This window comes from Anopheles bellator, chromosome 2, assembly GCF_943735745.2.
Source record: "Anopheles bellator chromosome 2, idAnoBellAS_SP24_06.2, whole genome shotgun sequence".
Taxonomy (NCBI): Eukaryota; Metazoa; Arthropoda; class Insecta; order Diptera; family Culicidae; genus Anopheles; species Anopheles bellator.
Genome location: NC_071286.1, coordinates 27013725 through 27031975, shown reverse-complemented (window position 1 = coordinate 27031975; position 18251 = coordinate 27013725). Strand labels below are relative to the sequence as shown.

General features: G+C 52.9%; 1 protein-coding gene across 1 annotated transcript; it reads right to left on the bottom strand.

Annotated features, from left to right (window-relative positions):
* Positions 1-1340: 1340 nt before the first annotated feature.
* Positions 1341-7551, bottom strand: LOC131211111 (uncharacterized). Its single transcript, XM_058204465.1, has 2 exons — positions 7269-7551; positions 1341-2791 (listed from the first exon to the last, which is right to left on the bottom strand). Exons 1-2 carry the CDS (start codon positions 7549-7551, stop codon positions 1341-1343), a joined length of 1734 nt encoding a protein of 577 aa, XP_058060448.1.
* Positions 7552-18251: the final 10700 nt, after the last annotated feature.

Sequence of the window (18251 nt, the reverse complement as noted above, 5' to 3'; positions counted from 1 at the left end):
TGCCCTCCTCGTTGTGGCAGCTTCCGTCCTATCCTTTCTCTCTCGCTCGCTCGATTCGATTACACAGTGTTCAGTCTTTAATATATACAAATATTTATAGAGTACCTCGGTGATTGAATTAACAAAATTCCTAGCTAGAACCCGGTAGATCATCCACACACTCTTCTCTCTCTCTCTCTGTGTGGGTATTTTGCGGCCCATTTGGGCATCTTTCACCGCCTTTCTTTTACACTCTAAACGTTTTATGTGTCTTTTCGCGCTCGAGCTGCTCAACCGCGGGCTTTTTAAATTATTTATACAGTGTCTCAAGATGAGAGTCGACTTGAGCTCTCCCGGCGGCCACAAACACAACACGGCGTGTTATTCATTTTCCCCGTTTTCCGCCTCGGGTTGTTGTGGCTTGTTTGCGCTAGCGAAAGGGTGTGCGTATGTGTGCTTCAATCAAAGAGCTTCGACAAATGAAATGAATGAGAGTCCCCCAGGCAGGCAAAGCAATAGACGCTGCTTACGGGTTCCGGGTGTGGTTGGCGGGACCGCTCCGCGAATTGAAATCCATAGCTAACCCCGCGTCCACGGAGGAAATCTTGTCCCTTGGTTTTTGGCAGGATCCTTGAGGAATACCTCCACAGCGAGAGCGCAACGGCTTCGGCAGTTTCGGTTACACTGAACTGAAAGGCACATGAAAGGGTTTGTTTTGTGGGGGGGGAGGCAAATATTGCACGAAAGCCGCTCTTGCGAACGCCACATCTTTACAAGCTTCCTTCCACGCACACACACACACATTCGCACACAGGACACGCGTCGCGATCGAGAGCAAGAAGAAACAAACACAAAGTGTAACTATCACAAATCCTATCATCTATACATCCGCGATCGATCGCAGGGTTGGCGAGCAGCCGGTTTAGAACCATCGCCCGTTGGACACGTTGTCCCTCGCTGCCGGCCTCGCACGCTCGCTCGCTTGTTAAATAGATGCTGTGTTAATGCAATACCCCGAGGAGGAGGAACGAAGCTCCGCGATCATGTAGTCGTAGACTCGCGATCGCGACAACGAAGCTTGTAACATGAATTGGATCATAATATTCTCTACCCATCGCCCGGTTAAACCCCCCTCCCCGTTGCGTTCTTCGCCTATCGCCTACTTAGCACTTAGTAGTAGTCGCGGAAGTAGTAGAAGTGGTAATAGAGTAGTAACAGTAGAGGCAAGTAGCCCGTCGCCCGTGGAGACGCGGCATGCGAAAAAAGGAAGCTATGACTGCCGCTTCCTGCGCCTGCTACTCGCTCGCTTACAGCTCCTCGTAGCACTAGAGACCAAAGAGACTGCGGACGCGGGCCATCAGTCACCGCTTGTAGAGCGAGTCCTTGCCACCGCGCAGCAGCGAGCCGGACGGGCCGCCGGACGACGACTTGAAGAACCCGAGCACGTCGAGCGTCCGGCGGGTCCGCTGGATCAGCTCGTCCCGGTACTTCCAGATCGTGGTGTCCCGCACCTGGTTCTCCTTGAACTCCTCGCAGCTCTTCTTCAGCGTCCGCACGCAGTCCGCCCGGTAGTGCTGCAGGTGCGCATCGTCCGTGCTGATCGGGTACGAGTGGCAGGTGCCGCCGAGGCACGCGATCGGGAAGTGGTTGTGCAGCGTGAGGACGCGCTCCGGGTTATGGAAGCACTTGACGTACTGGTTCGGTTTGGTGTAGTTCTTCGCCCGCGTCACGTGCTGCAGCATGTGCATGTACCGGGGCGTGTCCTTCGCCCATTCGTGCTCGTGCTGGTCGCGATCGAAGAAGTACACGTTGCGCACGTTGTAGCTCGGGTACGTGTCGTTCCGTAGCTTCATGCCCTTCGCCACCACGCGCTCCATCAGGTCGTGCCAGGTGCGGTCCTCCTCCAGCTTCGGCATGATCACCTCGTCGATGTCGAGCAGCGCGATAAAGTTGTACTTGTACATGTTCTTGTACAGACAGTCGTTGTACGGGATGAGCTCGTTCTGCCGCTTGTGCGTCGTCTTCTTCGACAGAAACAGATGCTGAAAGCCGGCCACGTTCGGTTGACCGCCCGGTAGCGTCAGTGGCGTCACTTGCACCCGGCCCTGCTCCTCGTAGTACCGCAGTACCTTCGAGATGTTCGGGTGCACCTGGAGCTCGTAGAAGAACACCTTATCCGCCCCGAGAATGCCGAGCAGCTCGATCCACTCGACCAGTCGCACCGACAGATCATCGTACAGAAAGTCGAGTCCCTTCACGCACACCGCGAACCCCTTCTTCTCGTCGTCCAGCGGCCGGTTGTACAGGACGCGCAGATTGTTCGTGGCCGTATCGCACTGTTTCTCAACGAGCGACACCGAGGCGGGCACAAGCCCCCGGAACGGCTTCGGAATCTGGCAGGCGATCAGATACGGCTGGTAGATGCCCTGCTTGTAGTTGCCCCACTTGTTGAACCAGATGTACTTGTACTCGAACGTCTTCACGATGAACGGTTCCTTCTGGCCATCGAACCACAGCTGGCAGAACGTACGCACCCGCGGCTCGATCCGATCAATCATGCCCAGGATGCGTACGGCCGGACCGATTCGCGATCGCTTCCGGATGTCGTAGTACGCCCCGAACAGCTGGAACGTCCCGTTCGTACTTCGCAGCGTCTGCCAGTAGATGTTGTTGAACTCGAGCTCGAAGATCGACGGGTACCGGGCACACGTTGCCTTCTTCTGCACCGCGTTCTTGTGCTTGCTCCAGTACGCGATCGGAAGCGACGGTAACCGCGACTCGACGTCCCGCACCAGCTGCTCGTCGTCAATTACTGTGGACGGGAAGAGAAAGAAAGATAACGGAGAATCATAGCTTTAGAGACGGGCACTACTGACAAGATTCTGGCAAAAAGATTTCGACCCATTTCGTGAAGCCCCGAACTAAGCAGTAACTAACGGAACAATGGCAAAAATTGAAGATCACTTGTAGCACTTCTCGCTATCATGATCGTGTGAAGCGTGTAAAATTTTGCTCACCATCGCCATTTCTGGGATTGCTTTTTATTGATCACAAACCCCGGCCGAACGTGTTGTTTTGGGTCAATTGTGCCGGGACGGGCTTGACTGGAAACAGACTCCACCTTGGGTCGAGTACGGAAGTTCCCCCTGAGTGCCTGACGACGGACACTGGACCAACAAACCCGGTGTTTACGCTGCCACCGTAATCCGAATCTTGACTTGAGAGATGTGTTGATTCGCGCGTGGCGGAAGTCTGGACTTCCGTTGGGCCGCGATGGTGCGCAATACGCGGCCTAAGTGTGCAAACAACAACCATCATTAGCGACGTTTACAGCCGTTGATGGATTGCCAGATCTGCTAGACGGGCCTATAAAACCCCCTGTCCGTACGAAACATTGAGTACGCGAGTGCGCACTAATTTCGTGGCGCATCTCAAGCCGGCCTGGGATTTTCTACACACCATTTCCGTTCTCGGAAACGGTCGCGAGCAGCGGTTAACCGTAGCGACCCGGGAAACACTCTCGGACCTCGATCTTTACGATCTGCGTCCTAATTCCGTTCGCAGTAGGTTCACAGTTAGGTCACCGCTTACGGTATGCTACGGAACGAATCGGTCAGTGAGTTGTTGGTCGGGGGACACAAAAACCCCGCTCTCATTAGCTAATCCGAATATTCAACGTACGCCGCCCCGTTTTCGAAAACAAAACAACCCGCGCCCGGGAAGGTGGTCAGCAGGCGGACACAAATTTAAAATGCAAATTTCCTCGAATTCTGCACTCCCTTTATCGGTCGCTTCGCGGCAGCGTGGCCCCAGAATGCACTGAGACCGAGTCCATGAGTCCACGAGTCCGATGCTACAACACCGGTCCACCGGCGTTCGAGCGAGAAATTACCAAGACTTCCAAGCCAAGGGGGGTTCCCGTTAGGCGGGAGAAGAAGTCTGCATGGCAGATATTTTATCGGTCACCTCCATTAGCCCGAGCGCCGAGGATTGGGGCGAATATTAGCTACCGTGGCTAATTGGCCGTAGGGCTCGCCGTGTAGCATCATCTGCCTCGCGCTTCCACCGATAACCGCCATGGCCAATTTGGTTCGCAAGGTCTTCGCCGATTATTGTTTCGAACCGTGGCTTCGTGTGGGCCACTCACTACTCACTCACTCACTAGCGGCTAGTCGTGGTCCACCGTGGCCCAGATCGGGTTACAGCGCGTGGAACCAAATTTGGGACGAGCGTGTCCGTGGTGGTGGTGGTGGTGGTTGTGCCTCAGCATCTCCGGGACACGGCGCTTAAATCGCTCCCGCTCGGTCACGTGGTCGGTGGGCGTAGCGCGATAACCTCATTCCGGTTTTCTGCCGCCGCCGCCAAGGCGGCAACGAAATTCGGTCCAACCTGCGCGCGCGTCGACCTCGATGCTTCGCCGTGTCCCGAAAAAGGGCACCACCGCCACCAGGTCAGTTGGGGAGGAATTGGACATAATCGACCGAATGCGTGCGCGCGCAAGCTCGCGATTCGGTCCAGTGTTGGGCCCGAGGGTCCCAGCTCCGTTTCTGCGCCATCGCCAAGTACAGTTAGTCGATCTAAATCCCGGTCTCGGCGCCCGCGCGGATAGCCACCGAGGGCTCCAAAGCAAAGCTGCGATAAATCAATAGATGAAACACACGGCCCATGATGACGACGACGCCACACGCTCCTGGTGGCGCGGATTGGTGAACAAAAATGGGCAAAAATCGAGTGCCACGGAGGTTCACCGGGGGGCCCGGTTGATGGACGAGTTGGTCGAGTTGCACTGCGCATTCCGATGGGCCGTGAGGGCACGCTGGGTCAGCTGGAGGACCGTACCGCGCTGTGCGCCATGTGACATGGATGTGTGTCCGGTGCCTGGGAGGACACATTCGAGGCCCACGGCAGCACAGCTTCACGTGTCGGTGTGTGTCCCAGCCCGGCCACGGAAAGACGTTTCAGAGGTCGCGGTAATTTATCTCCCCTGTCTCCGGGAGTCTTTGTGCCCATTTCTCATCGACCCGTCGGACTCTCCCAGGCAGCTCTCGGGGTGGGGCATAGATTTCCATTTTATTGACTCGCACCAAATTCCGATCGATGGGCTTGTTAGTATGCGGAATTTAGAGTCGTCGGACAGCCGGACACAGCAACACCAGTGAATAATTATCCCATCGCCAAGTAGTACACGCCATCGGCTGGGCTGAAGAACTGGATGGTTTTTTGAGGTCAATCCGTCACCACGACAACTAACACCAAATCACCAAAGTGTGTCTCGCGGCTCTCCCGGCCCTAATGACGGCTTACGTTAAGGATTTACTGTACCGTCGTCGTCTACGCCACCGCCAGTGGTCCTTCGTTTGCCGGTTCTTCCGTTTCGGAGGCCGTTCGGATCCGGATTTAATCCGGGCGCGATGGATGTGTATACCCGGGGGGACGGAGAACACCCGCAACGGGAATTTTTATTACACCAAACACCCAATCGCCGAACGATTTATTACGCCAAATAAAACATTCACGTACGATCGCGGTATGATCGGTTGGGTGTGATTGTGGGCGCTTATGAGGGCCAATGAGATGCACCACCGGAAATGGCTGAAGTGGGAATCGTTTTTTCTTATGGGGTGAGTTTTACGAACAACAAACGATCCCACCGAAAGCCGTTCAAGGGATTAGCGCTGGGGACGTGGCCAGAAAAAGACCCGTCCCCACATCGCCCCACGGTTGACGATTTAATTATTCCCCCAAAATTCTTCGAATGGCCATGAATTTTCTCTCGAACTCTGTTTACGCACAGGGTCGGATGACAGATTTTGTTTGGATGGTGGGGCGGGCGCAAGGAACAATCTCAGCCCGAAATGTGTCACCGGGAGGGTCATTAAAAATTTACGATCGATTCCGTCCAGTTAAGCTTGGCCGGAGTGCCTTCAGCGGCAAGTCCTCCCTTGGTTCGGGGGTATGTAAATAATGTCATAGCCCGGCTCTGTTCCGCCCGCTTTACGACTCGTCGTCCCTGGTGTCGGTTCATTTTGTTCGGTACATTGTCGATAATCGATGGGGTCGATCGGTCGAACCTTCGGAGTTTCTGTGTCCCCCACACGGGGCGGGAAGGACAAAGGATTGGCTGCTGTTAAACCAAAGTCTCTCGTTTGAAGCCTCCCCCCAAAACTCTTGCGGGAAACATTTGTCGGCAAGACACTCGACAGCGGCAGCTGGGTAAATATTGCTGTTGCCCCGAGCCTGGCTGGGTTGGGCCGATAGTTTCCCAATGTTTAGTTACTGGTATGTAAATTGTCCTGTCGGAACATAAAACGAATGTTCTTGCCTTGTACCGGGACAACACGTCCATTTGGCCCGAGGCCGGCTCCAGCGTTCTTGGATGATCTCATGATGGCCGGGCGTAGCCACAGGAAACTAAAAGACATCGCTTATCACAGCTCAAAGTATAATTACATTTTTCTATCGTAGACTGCGGACTTCGGAGCATCCGCAGAGAAGTGCAGTACCCGGGGCGATAAATTACACAAGAATGCGACGCGACTAATAAACACCAACAATTTGACGGGATCGCGCTCTAATTGGCCGCAGGAACAGTAACCGTACGTACCCCCGGGGGCCTCTAATGTAGGTAATTTGATGCTCCGAAAGCATTAAACGAGCATACACCCCGCGTCCCGTGGCACGGACGCCGTCCATTTGCTCGGCCTGCCGTGAAACACGGTGCCGTAAATGCCATAAAAAGATTTCCGTTCACCGGACGATCGTTTTACGACGACTCCGAACCTAGACACCGCTTGCCTCGCACAAATGGCGCAGCATTACACGCAGGGGACGTAAAGTATTTAAAATGGCCTGTGTTTTACAGTGGCAAGACTTAATGAACCTTTGGCTGCCCGGCAACCCCTCGGGTCTCGATCCCCTGTCTTATTGATTCTCGGAGGAGAGTTGCGATTGGAATGTTTGAGAGGCACCGAAAGGGGTTCCCCCGGCTGGGGAGCACTGCATGGCTCAAGGATGAGTACTTTCCGTCCCGCCGCACATATTCGTCATCGGAGAGGTTCTTCTGGAAGGCCTGGGTGCTGCCCAGACCTGGTTCCCAGGTTTCCCCGGCATCGAGAGTTGCCGATCGTTGTCATGCAGCTCCACCGGCGTCGTAATGGGGTGTGGTAAAGTTTCGCATTTTATTGCCACTCTGTCCACTGCGGCCGAAGAATGCTAATCATCGGCCATCGTGCCACGGGAGCCACCGTCGAGTCCATCGCTGGACTGCTTCTCGGTATCTCGAAACTTACCGGCACGATTGTCGACGAGCACCTCGTCGACGCCCGCCATTGCGCCCGCCATGGCCGCCGGTGACAGGTAGCGATCGGTGGTGGTGGACGTGGCCTCATTTCCGGTCCATCGGTTGTCCTTATTCAGCAGCAACCGGCCGTTGATGGGCGTCTGCTGGAACTGGTGCTGCATCACCGGGTCGCCGTTCAGCTTGAAGAAGCCCAGCACCAGGAAGGACCAGATGCCGAGGCCGAAGATAAACTTGAACACGACCCGCGTCTTTGGCGACATTCGATGTGACATCTTTGATCTGTGCTGTACTTCGCGTGCCGCCCTTGGTTTGTGGGTAAACAGAAAGCAACGGGTAACGCCGGGGGTGGACCACCGAAAAGTGGAGCTACTCCTATCACGGTGCGGTTCGTAGAACCTTGCGGATGCTGGGCTTCTCGTGACGTGCCCCCCTGTGAAATCCTTAAACCTATCGCGGTCCGGAGCAGAGGATTCTCAATCCGCGCTGCGAAGAACCTGCCTCATGGCGTGTGCTGTCGGGCTGGGCGTTTCTCGAGGGCAACATTGAAGACGAATTTCTGTAATGAAATCGAAAAGCACACGAATTAAAATGGAGGAATAACGAACACTGTCAAAAAAGGGCCTTTACTGTCGTAGCTTATTTTATATCCCAAGAGTACTTGATCGATATTCCGGAAGCCGTCAACTTTACGGCTGAATGACGGCATGGCCATCTACGTTACCGAAAAGACAAACATCCAAAGACCGATACGCTTAAAAGGCAAAGCCTACCGCCGATACGGGGAGCTAAAGGATTTGATAAACAGCCATCCCAGCATACGTGGTTCGCATATTAAATCAAGCCACATTACTGCGCGCGGACGTGCCAGGGGCTTCCGTTTCGAAGTGGCGATTGCCTGTTGACGATGAGACAAAGGTTGTCTCGCTACCGTTTGTCGAAAAACGGCAACGTCGGAACGCCGGTCAGTCCGACGGAGCCGGCGCGCCGATATTTGCACGGTCATTCCATTTTGGCATTGGCATTGCTTCGGCGCCGCGGGACTTTGCGCGGTTACCTTATTGGCCGTTAGACACAGAGGCGGCGGCGCATCACGAACTTTGTGGGGCTCCATTATTGGTCGATGCACCTTCTTGTAGGTGACGATCAAGCGACTGCTTTTGGGAACACACGTTCACGTCACGCGTCACGTTACATCACCGATCGGTCGCAACGGTGTCAATGTCAAGAACGAAAGCCCAGGCCCAATCCGATCGAGATAGAGTGATAGCAATTAGCCTTCGGTCACCTAATAACATTGCCCGGCGACCTGGCGACGTCGCATGCATAATGTAGCAGGAGGGCAATGCTGAGCAAGAACTTGTTTTATCGCCAGTGCGTACGGCGATCGTCCGGAGTGTAAGTTCAAGGTAACAATTGAATTGCTGCACTTACATAAGTTGGTGGATTTAAATGGTGTTGCGTAGGGCACTGAAGTGAAGCTGAAAGTGTCTCCAATTCCGTATCTAGATGATCTTATTGAAAGGGGGGTTATTGAGCATTACTCTTCCCGGGTTTTAAGCAACACAGCAAATCAATTTCTACAAACTTCCTGCGCTAATATCCTAGTCGTATAACCAGGAGAAAGTAGACTGAGGGATGGATTATAAATATCTTGAGCATCAACCGATCGACACGATGAGAGAAAGCATGCAGCATATAATTTCGCATGAAAAATTCAAATGTGCCTCTTCGGCTTTACATTGGCCAGCATCGTTGTGGTGTTGCATAACCACGTCGGATTCGAAGCACTGATTCAACAAGACCATTCAACTTTCTTCGCTCGCGCCCGAAGGCTGAAGTGTGCCATTTTGAACAGATTACATAAAAATTAGCATTGGCCTTCGATGTACGAAGCACGATATCGTGGAAGGTACCGCCGCACGCAGTCATGACATCTCTGTGTCATGCTGGAACCGGCCACTGTTGCTGTGCCGCTCGTTCGTTTACGGATCTTGCCGTCGCTTCCCAGTGCCCACGGATGGTGTGTTTTACATGGATCGTCCACCGAACCGCAACGGTGCACTCGATGCAGTCGGACCGGACCGAGCTTCGAAGATGAGACCACCGCAACAACATCTTCTTGCAGCGCACATGGTCCATATTTTGTTTCGGTGACATAACGATACCGAGTCACGGACACCGGTCCATGGACGAAAACTGATACGCGCGCGCAGTCCATCAATCTGCCGAAGCGGTAAGCGAAGCCACCAGAAAGGGGAAGGAGCAAAAAGGGTACCACACACTGCGCGTTACAGTAAACATGCGTCCACCGACCGTATGCAACGAATGCATTCAGCCATTCCAGCTTCGGCGAACCGGCGCACAGAGGGCCTCTTTCGTTCCGGGGCAATTCGCCGACTGCGGCCCAGACATTTCCTCGGAACTCATCCCATTTGCACCATTAGGCTGGGCAGGCAGCGCGAATCGAACGCAACTGGTTCCTCTGCTCGTGGCCTGAATGCGAATGGTTCGGCCTGTCCAACCCTGTCGGGGCTGCATATGAATACAAAGTCTTATAGATGGTTTCTGCAAACATTCACCAACGTGGTGCCGAACACACTCTCGATACGGAGAATCAGAGTTAAAGAAACATCAAACGGAGGGAATTTCGCCCAGTCTGTTTATTTACTCGAGTGGCCCCCTCTCGAGCCGACGACGATGAGACTTCGCGGTTGCGGATCCCAGAAACGGAAGAAATCATTTTGGCATGTTGCGCGCAAAACGACTAATTCGACCATAAAATTAACGATCGAACGAGCGCAGAGTCGAGAAGCTGAGAATGTCATCAGCTCGCGATTCGCTTGAAACTGTGGCTTGTGGCACATTAAGGGGGCGAAATTAAGCGAAAGCTTTTTCGGTGCCCTTAAATTTTAAGCAATCCCAAATGATTATGATGACAGCAGTAAATGTGCCATTAAAGCACAATGTAGGCAAATAAAAGTTTCATGCCACGTGCACCGGTACAGCTTATTTACGGCTAATCAGCAGCACGCGAAATAATATTAAATACTTAGCGTTCATTCCATTATTTATTCACTGCGATCTCAATACGTATCATCACATAATGGTATTAAATTTTACTGCAAAAGAAGCCCCAGAAAACGCGCCAAAACGGAAGCCAACCAAGGTAGCAGGACCAAATATCACACCGCACACGATTGCTTTGAGGGGTAAAAATGGTTTCCGACGATAGTTTGCAGCAACTGGCAAAAAGTTTCGCCAATTTGTGGCCGCGTTGCCAAAAATGTTGGCAAAAAATTATAGGAATCGAAGGAAGGTTCCTGTGGAAATGGTGTTTCGAGGGCAAACCTGTTTGCCGCACTTTTCCGGTGCACCTCGATGGCCGGCACCTCACATCCCAGGCACACGGATCGGTCCGTTTTATTTCTCAACGCCCGTCGTGTGGGAAATGCCCAATTGCTGTGTGAATCAAGCAAACGTGACTCATACGGTGGGGGATAAATCATTTACACAGGGGCCAGCGGACCACTGCTTTCAAACGGGCAAGGGCACTTTCTAGCGTACCTGGTTTGAATATTTCGTACCGGAAGTCACTGAGCAGAGAGTGACGAAAGTACATTCGAATTAGATCTGGTGACTGGGATTATTTTTACTAGGGTGACTAGTGAGAAGACAGAGTTTTCTTCTCAATCCGAAACATATTGACCAATGACGAGTGTTCGAGTCGAAGTGATCGAAAGCATGTTCCCTCGGATGGAAGACGCTACCCTAAGCATCATGTAACGTCTGTAAGTAAATCTTTGCGCTCTAGCCGACATCATCCACGGGGTCTAATCTAACGTCGCGACCTTTTGCAATCAGTTTGTTTTCCGAGTTGATTTCGAATACAGCTTGAGCGTTCAATAACACAACTCACTATGGCCGAACAAGGTTCTTAAAACACATGTACCTCTCTCTCTCTCTCGCTCTGTAGCAGTTAATGGTTTCCAACAAACGACTCCATAAATATTATTCACGGCTCCTTTTCGGTTCCTTTTCCATTTTGTTCCCTGTGCGCGCCGGCAACTACAAAGATGAATGTGATCCTTTTCTGGAGCGAGAGTCCTTTTCGTGTGTAGGCATTGGTTCCACCGAATGAGGGTAGAAGCCGGACCTTTACCAACACCAACCCACACGCGGCTGAACGGCCTACAAACACATTCGCAGCACGCTCGATCGGGAAGGATCGCTTTCTTCGCTTGGTTTTCGTTTCGAAGCGCAGCATGCGAGATTTTTGCACCAAAAACTCCAAATCACTGTTTCAATCTTTCCGAAGCGAACCACGGTAAACAACGGCCACTGAAAATCGCACCGATTTTTGAAGTTGCTTGGTCTCAAGCACACACAGGATCACATTCGCGGGTGCAGGCACGGAACACTTGCCGCTACGTTTTCTAGCACGGCTGGCGGAATTTCGACCTGAGGCACCGCCGTTCTCACTGCTGCCGTTGCCCTAGCAACGCGCCCGGGAAACACGGGGAAAACACTTTCAAGCCGCCCCTCGAGATTCGCCCCTTTTTTCTCCGCTGACATTTGCGCAATTGAGATAACTTCTTCTTCGGCTGCTGCTGCTGCTTCACGGGCTACTCGAGAAAATCACTTCACCGCACCACTCACTTCTAGACAGCATCTCGCCGGGCGAGCGTGATCAATGGTTGATTTGTTGTCTTCTCAATCTATTTCTGCTGTTGCTTTCTCTCTCTCTCTCTCTCGCTTTTTCACTCTGCAACCGCTGATCGAACACTCGATAAGACTGCGGGCAGGGGACGATATTGAGAATCGTGACAACAGACGGGACACGTTCTCGTGCGTGACGCACCGTCCTATGCAAAACGCACTGATTTCTCTGACTGCAACGCACACAGTGCCACTCACATGCACGATGGCGACCAGCGCGGCCAACAACCGATAGATGGCGAGCGGAAAACCTGACTGGCGATCGGATCCATGAAGGAAGCCCTAGCAAGTGTGCGACCGTGAAGCGGTCCGCGCCGCGAGTATGCGTATGAGAGATGAAGAGCGAGAGAGAGTGCGAGTCAGTGAGCGGGATAACGGATGATCGGTCGGAAGATCTCTTGCCCGAAAACGATGACGTCGGCCCGATGATGATGATGATGATGCGGCGATGGACGATCGTGTGCGTGCCTTGGCGTTCCCGGCAGCCGATTATGACGAAGATCGGCCTTCACCGGATGGAAGATCGAGGGAGAGAGAGAGATAGCGAATGAGACCTGCAACGGTGTGCGTGCGTCATAGCTCACTGAGATTGTCGGCCTAGTCTAGGCTGCCGACGCATTGTGGTCTTCGGATGGACCATTTCCTCGAATCCACCTTAACATCTGGTGTCCGGTGCAACAACAGAAATAAAAGGGAATTCCCTTCGCTTCTCGCTTATGTTGCTGGGGTTTGCACCTTATCGTAACGACAGAGCGTCGCCTTGGTTACCACGACCTCGCAAGGTAAGAATCCTCGAACGAACTTGATAAACCAGTTGTGAGTCGCTCTGGACCCGCATTAAGACCCCCAGTTTATTTTTAGATGCTAGCCGGGTTTTGCCGAACTTGAGCTAAACTATTATGAACCGTGATAATCTGCTTCTTTAGCTCCAACACGATAAAAACACGCGTTGACGATTAACAACAAATTGCCACTAAGTGTGCGTGGCGTGACAGAATAATCTCCAAAATGTTGACAGTTCTGCTCCCAGAGAAACCATCCCGGTTGATCTGGGCAATCAACCGGGCTTTCTCTCGCTGACTCACGGCCCAAATATTGTGGTTCGATCCGGTAGTGACAGAAATCGTGACAAGCTTTCGGGCTCACAATTCGGCCCACTATTTACTCGATGGTCTCGGTAAACAACCCGCTGGTGGACGCGCTGACCGAATACTGGGGCCTGCGTCCCTTTTTTTATTTCGTTACCATCCCACCCCGGGAGGGCGTGTTAAATATTAGGTAAACAAGTGATGATCGAGTTGTAAAATGGTGATATTCCTGTTCGGACGGACCAAGCAGCGCGCAGATACGCGAAGTCGTGCGTTGATTCGAAAGCGAGTTGGTTGAATAATATACCGGCGTATCTGCGGCATCTGCGCAGTTTTCTGGACCCCGTACGTTATATAACGGCATCGGGGGCACCGAAAAGATAAACGCCATATCACCATTCGCAGGTCGCTGTGTGTAGGTGAAAAATATTAATATACATCTCAGCCGGGGGTTTTCTTGAGCACGCAGGAACACGCAGAAGTTTGTCCATCAACTTGCTGCTTGGAGCAGTGCCCGTTTCCGAGCGCACGAACTGTAACATGGTAGATGATGTTTTTCTTTTTGGTCCAAATTTGTAGAGTAATGACTTCAGCGAAAAGTTGAAATGCATGTAAAGCATCAGATTAGAATTTGGCTCTCGCCCCAGCTCTCCGCTTCAAACGATGACCGACACGAAAGGAATTCGAAGCAGGAATAACTTTAAACAACCCAACAACCGGCATTGGGCCTCTGCCAGCCCATCCTCCTGTCCTGCTGTTCTTCCAGCTTTACGGTTTCTTCTGCTCTGCTCTGGATCTGAGGGCCGTGCCATACGTGGAGCATCAACAGAAATCGAAACAAAATCGGGCTGCGCAAGTGTGAGCGAGAAAGAAACACCGCGAGATGCGCGATATGCGAACTGGCCGGAATTATCCGCTTGTGCCCAGCGAGCGATTAGAATCGGGCGAGCATAGGAAATGGCCGAAGGAAAGTATACGGCGGAACAACACAAACAAACCTCGCCGAAGCACAGACGCATATCAAAAGATGATGATTCGATTCGCTTGCCTCCTCGGGCGCGATTCTGGGCTTTGCCGGCAAAAAACGGCCTGCAGACTCCTCGGAGTTCACAATGGACTTGTGATGTTTTGAGCGGCCGCCATTGCTGCCCATCCGCCGTGGGTCGCGGGTTTTTCTTTGTGTTTCTTCGTGCCTACACGTGGTACCTGTGTATGAGTGTTCCTTCCAACCGTCCTGTCCGGCTCGCGGTTCCAGGGATCGGTTTTTTTACTTGGCCGCCGCAGGGTGCGTATGTGCAGCGAGGACTCGGGCGGATGGCGGACCTCGCGGGAGTAGAATGTTATGTTTCTTGTGTTTTTCGCTCGTTTTTAGTCTTGACCTGCCGCGGCCTACCACGGCCTGTTTGCTCTACCGAGAATTCTTACCCAACGCACAGGGCCACGCGCATCGGTTTACATCATCAATCATACAATATGCAACCCGGCCGCTATACGGGAGGACCTCTTCACCTTTCCTGTGATCGTGACTCATTACCTCGGCTCGAGTTAAAGTTCAGTTTCCGAGCTAACAAAGGCCCTCAGATAGACCCTCGTCGTCCTCTGGTTCTGTTCTGTAGATGGCAAACTTGACCCACCGGTCTGCAAAGATTCCACCACAATTGAAGACAAAACGATGGCGGAAAATGAGCAAAACGGCGAAGCAGATGCTTGTATCGTTCCGCGGCTCATGATCCGGCAGGCAGGCTGCGTGTCTTGATTGGAGGTCCGGTTTTTTCTCGTTCTGGCCGTGCGAGCGATAATCTTTGGGTGAAGAATTAAACCCTAAGAACCTCATTTCAATTTGTTTACCTATCTTCACATCAATCAACGACCCGTTTCTTTCGGCTGTCATTCGAGGTGTTCAACTCATGGCCAACCATGGCACCGATAAAAAAAGCGCGACCAAAGCATAGCCCGGTTGCCGGTTCCTAGAATCGAGAAAAATTCTCACAAAGTTGCGCACCCATCGAGCCACGTGCGAGCGTCATTACTTCAACCTGCGTCGATTCCCTGACGTAACCTTCGTCCTAGCAAAAGAACGACTCGTATTCCGCGTTCTATTTCACGCTGTAATTGCTGCACTTTATGCGCCAAATGCGGTGCAGTCAGCAGCGGAGACGGCTTCGGAGTAACGGGGATGTTGTACTGGCCCAGACGTCGGTCTCCGTCCCGTGATTGTGCAGTGAGAATGGGCCACCACTACACGGCGTCGGGTGCGGCGTTTCATTTGGAGGGAGAGTAAGAACGCCCCCCTGGTGGCCTTGAAAAATCAGCACTGGAACCTCCAAACGCACCTCAACCTGAAGTAATGCCGCGTGTGTGCCTTTCGAATCTGTTTACGTTTACCGGGTGCCCGGGCTCATTATGTGTTATCTCGCCCGGAGCAGCCGGTTAGGTTAAAGGAGTGAAACTGATAAGCATAAGTGAGGGCGCCAGGTGAACTTTGCTGTTTCATTACGGTGAGTATAGTTCTGCCGCAGAACTTTGCTCTGCCTGATGTGCCGTTTGCTTGACGATGCTGCACCAAGTCTCGGCCAATCGACCAAGAGACTCGGGCGTGAAGTTCGTCATTTATGGTGCCACCGGTGCTTTCCGGGCTCTTCACAGTTCGCTCAATTTGACGGCTCCGAGTGCTACCGCGCCAGATGAATGTGACCTTGGGACACGGGAGCGAAACCGCGATAAAAACATAATTGAAGTGGTAGCTTCTGCCAGCCGCTGCTTCGCTATGCTACGAAGCTATGGCTGATTTGTGGCGATGAATTGCCAGTTTACGTGGATGGAGGACCCGGACTCGAGACCCCGGCGGTCCTTATGGGCTACGGACGGTCGTCGAGTGCCAATCATCCCGGCCGGCTTAATGATGCGCGCGATCTTCAAACGCCGGAGGCTTATTATGCTCTTGCGATGAGATCTCGTGCGCACACTTCCGGGACCGTTTTGCGTCGAGAGGGAATTTGACATCCAGCAGCGGGCTAACCTCAGCAAATTTGATCATCACCACAGCACGTGATTGGAATAGGTTTCGTATTTCCCAATTTCCGAAAAATAACCGTACGAATCCGCTCGTCAGACCGACCGGTGTTTGTAATTAAAAGGCGCATGACATTAGTAGAAACTCATTATAAATGAGCATCACTAACTACACGGATGAGGGGACCGACTAGATTCATCCTTCGGTGGTGAAATTGAAATATTCTCTGATTAGAGACGACCGGACACGGCGGAGTCATTGTGCCAAACGTTTGGCATATTGTTTCTAATTAGTCCCGAGTTTCACGCCTGGCCACGGAACGGTGGCACACACGAATGTTACCGGGCGCAACCCAAAGGATCTGCGCCGGTGAATGCCACAGTGAAGCGGGACGCTATAATTCCGCTTCCGGGATTACCGGATCGGCCGGTGGCCGGTGGTTCGCTCGGCACAGCCCACTCTGTCATAACGAAACTAATTTCATTAGCAACTGAATCCGATAAAATTTCTCACCGCGCTCCCTCCGGAAGCCGGGGTCCGTATGTCGGGCTGCGCCCGGCCAGCATTCAATACAGTGCGCCCTGCAGATACGGGGATGGATGATGCATCGTCCTGTGGCCGAAGCTAGGACGAGGCTTAGCAGAACGCTCGTGCTTTCGGCGACGATAGAGCTCGAAAAAGTTAGCCCTTCAACTCGGGCTCGGCCAGAACGGGCCTGTAATGGGCTGCTGGTTCACCGCAAAACACATGGCACGCAGGGATGCTGCCACACGGGCTTCTGCCAGTTAATCGGATAACCATCAGCGCATTATGCGGCCGGAAGACGAATATGCTCCGCATCTTCAAGCATCATTTTGTCGCTTCACGTCGCCCGAGCCGGACGGTGCAGTTGCAGCATGCAATCGAAGTAGTCTGCGGCATCGTTTCGCAACAAAGCCGTCCGACGGACCCGTAAGTCCGTCCCATCTTGTCCGATGATGGACTTTACTTGGACGAAGGAATGTTTGCTTCGTGGGGCTTCCGAGAGCGCCCCTCACAATGGCGTGCTAAGCGTGAACGGAATACCGGAAGCCGGAGTAACCAGCCAGCCGGGTCCGGGGGCAAGCCTTCTTCTTAGCAACTCAATTAATTAGAACCGTTGCGGTGCCGAGCGCTCGCCCCGGTTGAGTTTCCGTGCGCTGTGACGCTGGCTTAGGAGACCGCTACCGAAATGCAGTTAAACGAGTACAAGTAGCCTTCCGGGGGTTTCCGCCCTCGCCCAGTTTCCTATCCTTTCCTCCACGACGGGACGGGACGCCGGTCTTGGCGAAGTTTAAGTATTCTTTTGAGAACCGTGGGCCAAAGTATGAGCTTTCCCGTTCGGCGAAAAAGGGATAATAAGTCTTCCCGACTCAATTATGGGCCGCTCATTGTTTCGCCAGGACACGCAAGCGAAAGGGGCCTGCCGAAAGGGGGGTCCTAAGTAATGAAAAGGATAGTGGCGACGACGAGCGCCAATTTAATGATGCTTTTGCGCGATGAAAGCCTCACGATTTCTGGGAAATGCTTCGTGATCAATTAGAAAGGCTGGGTGCGCTGATCTTAACCTGGGTGTCCTGGGTGAGTTCCACAGGGAGCGAAAGATCCAGAAGAAATTCCAGAACGGCTTCGCCGGCCACCTCCAGCCAGAACCATATCGGCTCGGATAATTGGTGGCAGCATAGGGGAATGTCCGATTTCGCCGATTGGCAAACTTTGGCTCATCCGATCTGCCAAACTAACTGCAAGCGAATTAGTTTCGCTTTGAGCTCCCATCTCGTATCTGCACCGGCAGGCCAAAAGCATGCATGTGGGAAAAGTTTTCCCACGTGGTGCCCTCACTGGTCAAAGTTAAAGCGTTTGGTATAAATTCATAGAAAATCGATCATCTACGACGGGGTCGGTCTTGCGGTACGGTGTGGGCCTTCCAGGAAACCCCTCGTGGCCCGTAGGTCGGTCGGGCACCGGTCGAGAGCAAAAGTCCGGGGCCGGGCAAACTTTTCTGCAAGTATAATAGTTTTCTTCCTCAATTATGAAGATCTGATTTCGTCGTCCGCCCCGCTGCAGCCAAGATTGCAGCGCCTGGTCAGCCGTAGGCGATCTGGCTTCTTGCAAAAGCTTCTCCAGCCAGGCTTCC

Excerpts from the sequence above, each read along its gene's own strand:
- LOC131211111 (XM_058204465.1), bottom strand. The coding sequence starts at position 7,551 with ATGTCACATCGAATGTCGCCAAAGACGCGGGTCGTGTTCAAGTTTATC. Across the intron at positions 2,792-7,268 it reads GCTCGTCGACAATCGTGCCG|TAATTGACGACGAGCAGCTG; the intron begins GTAAGTTTCGAG and ends TCCCGTCCACAG.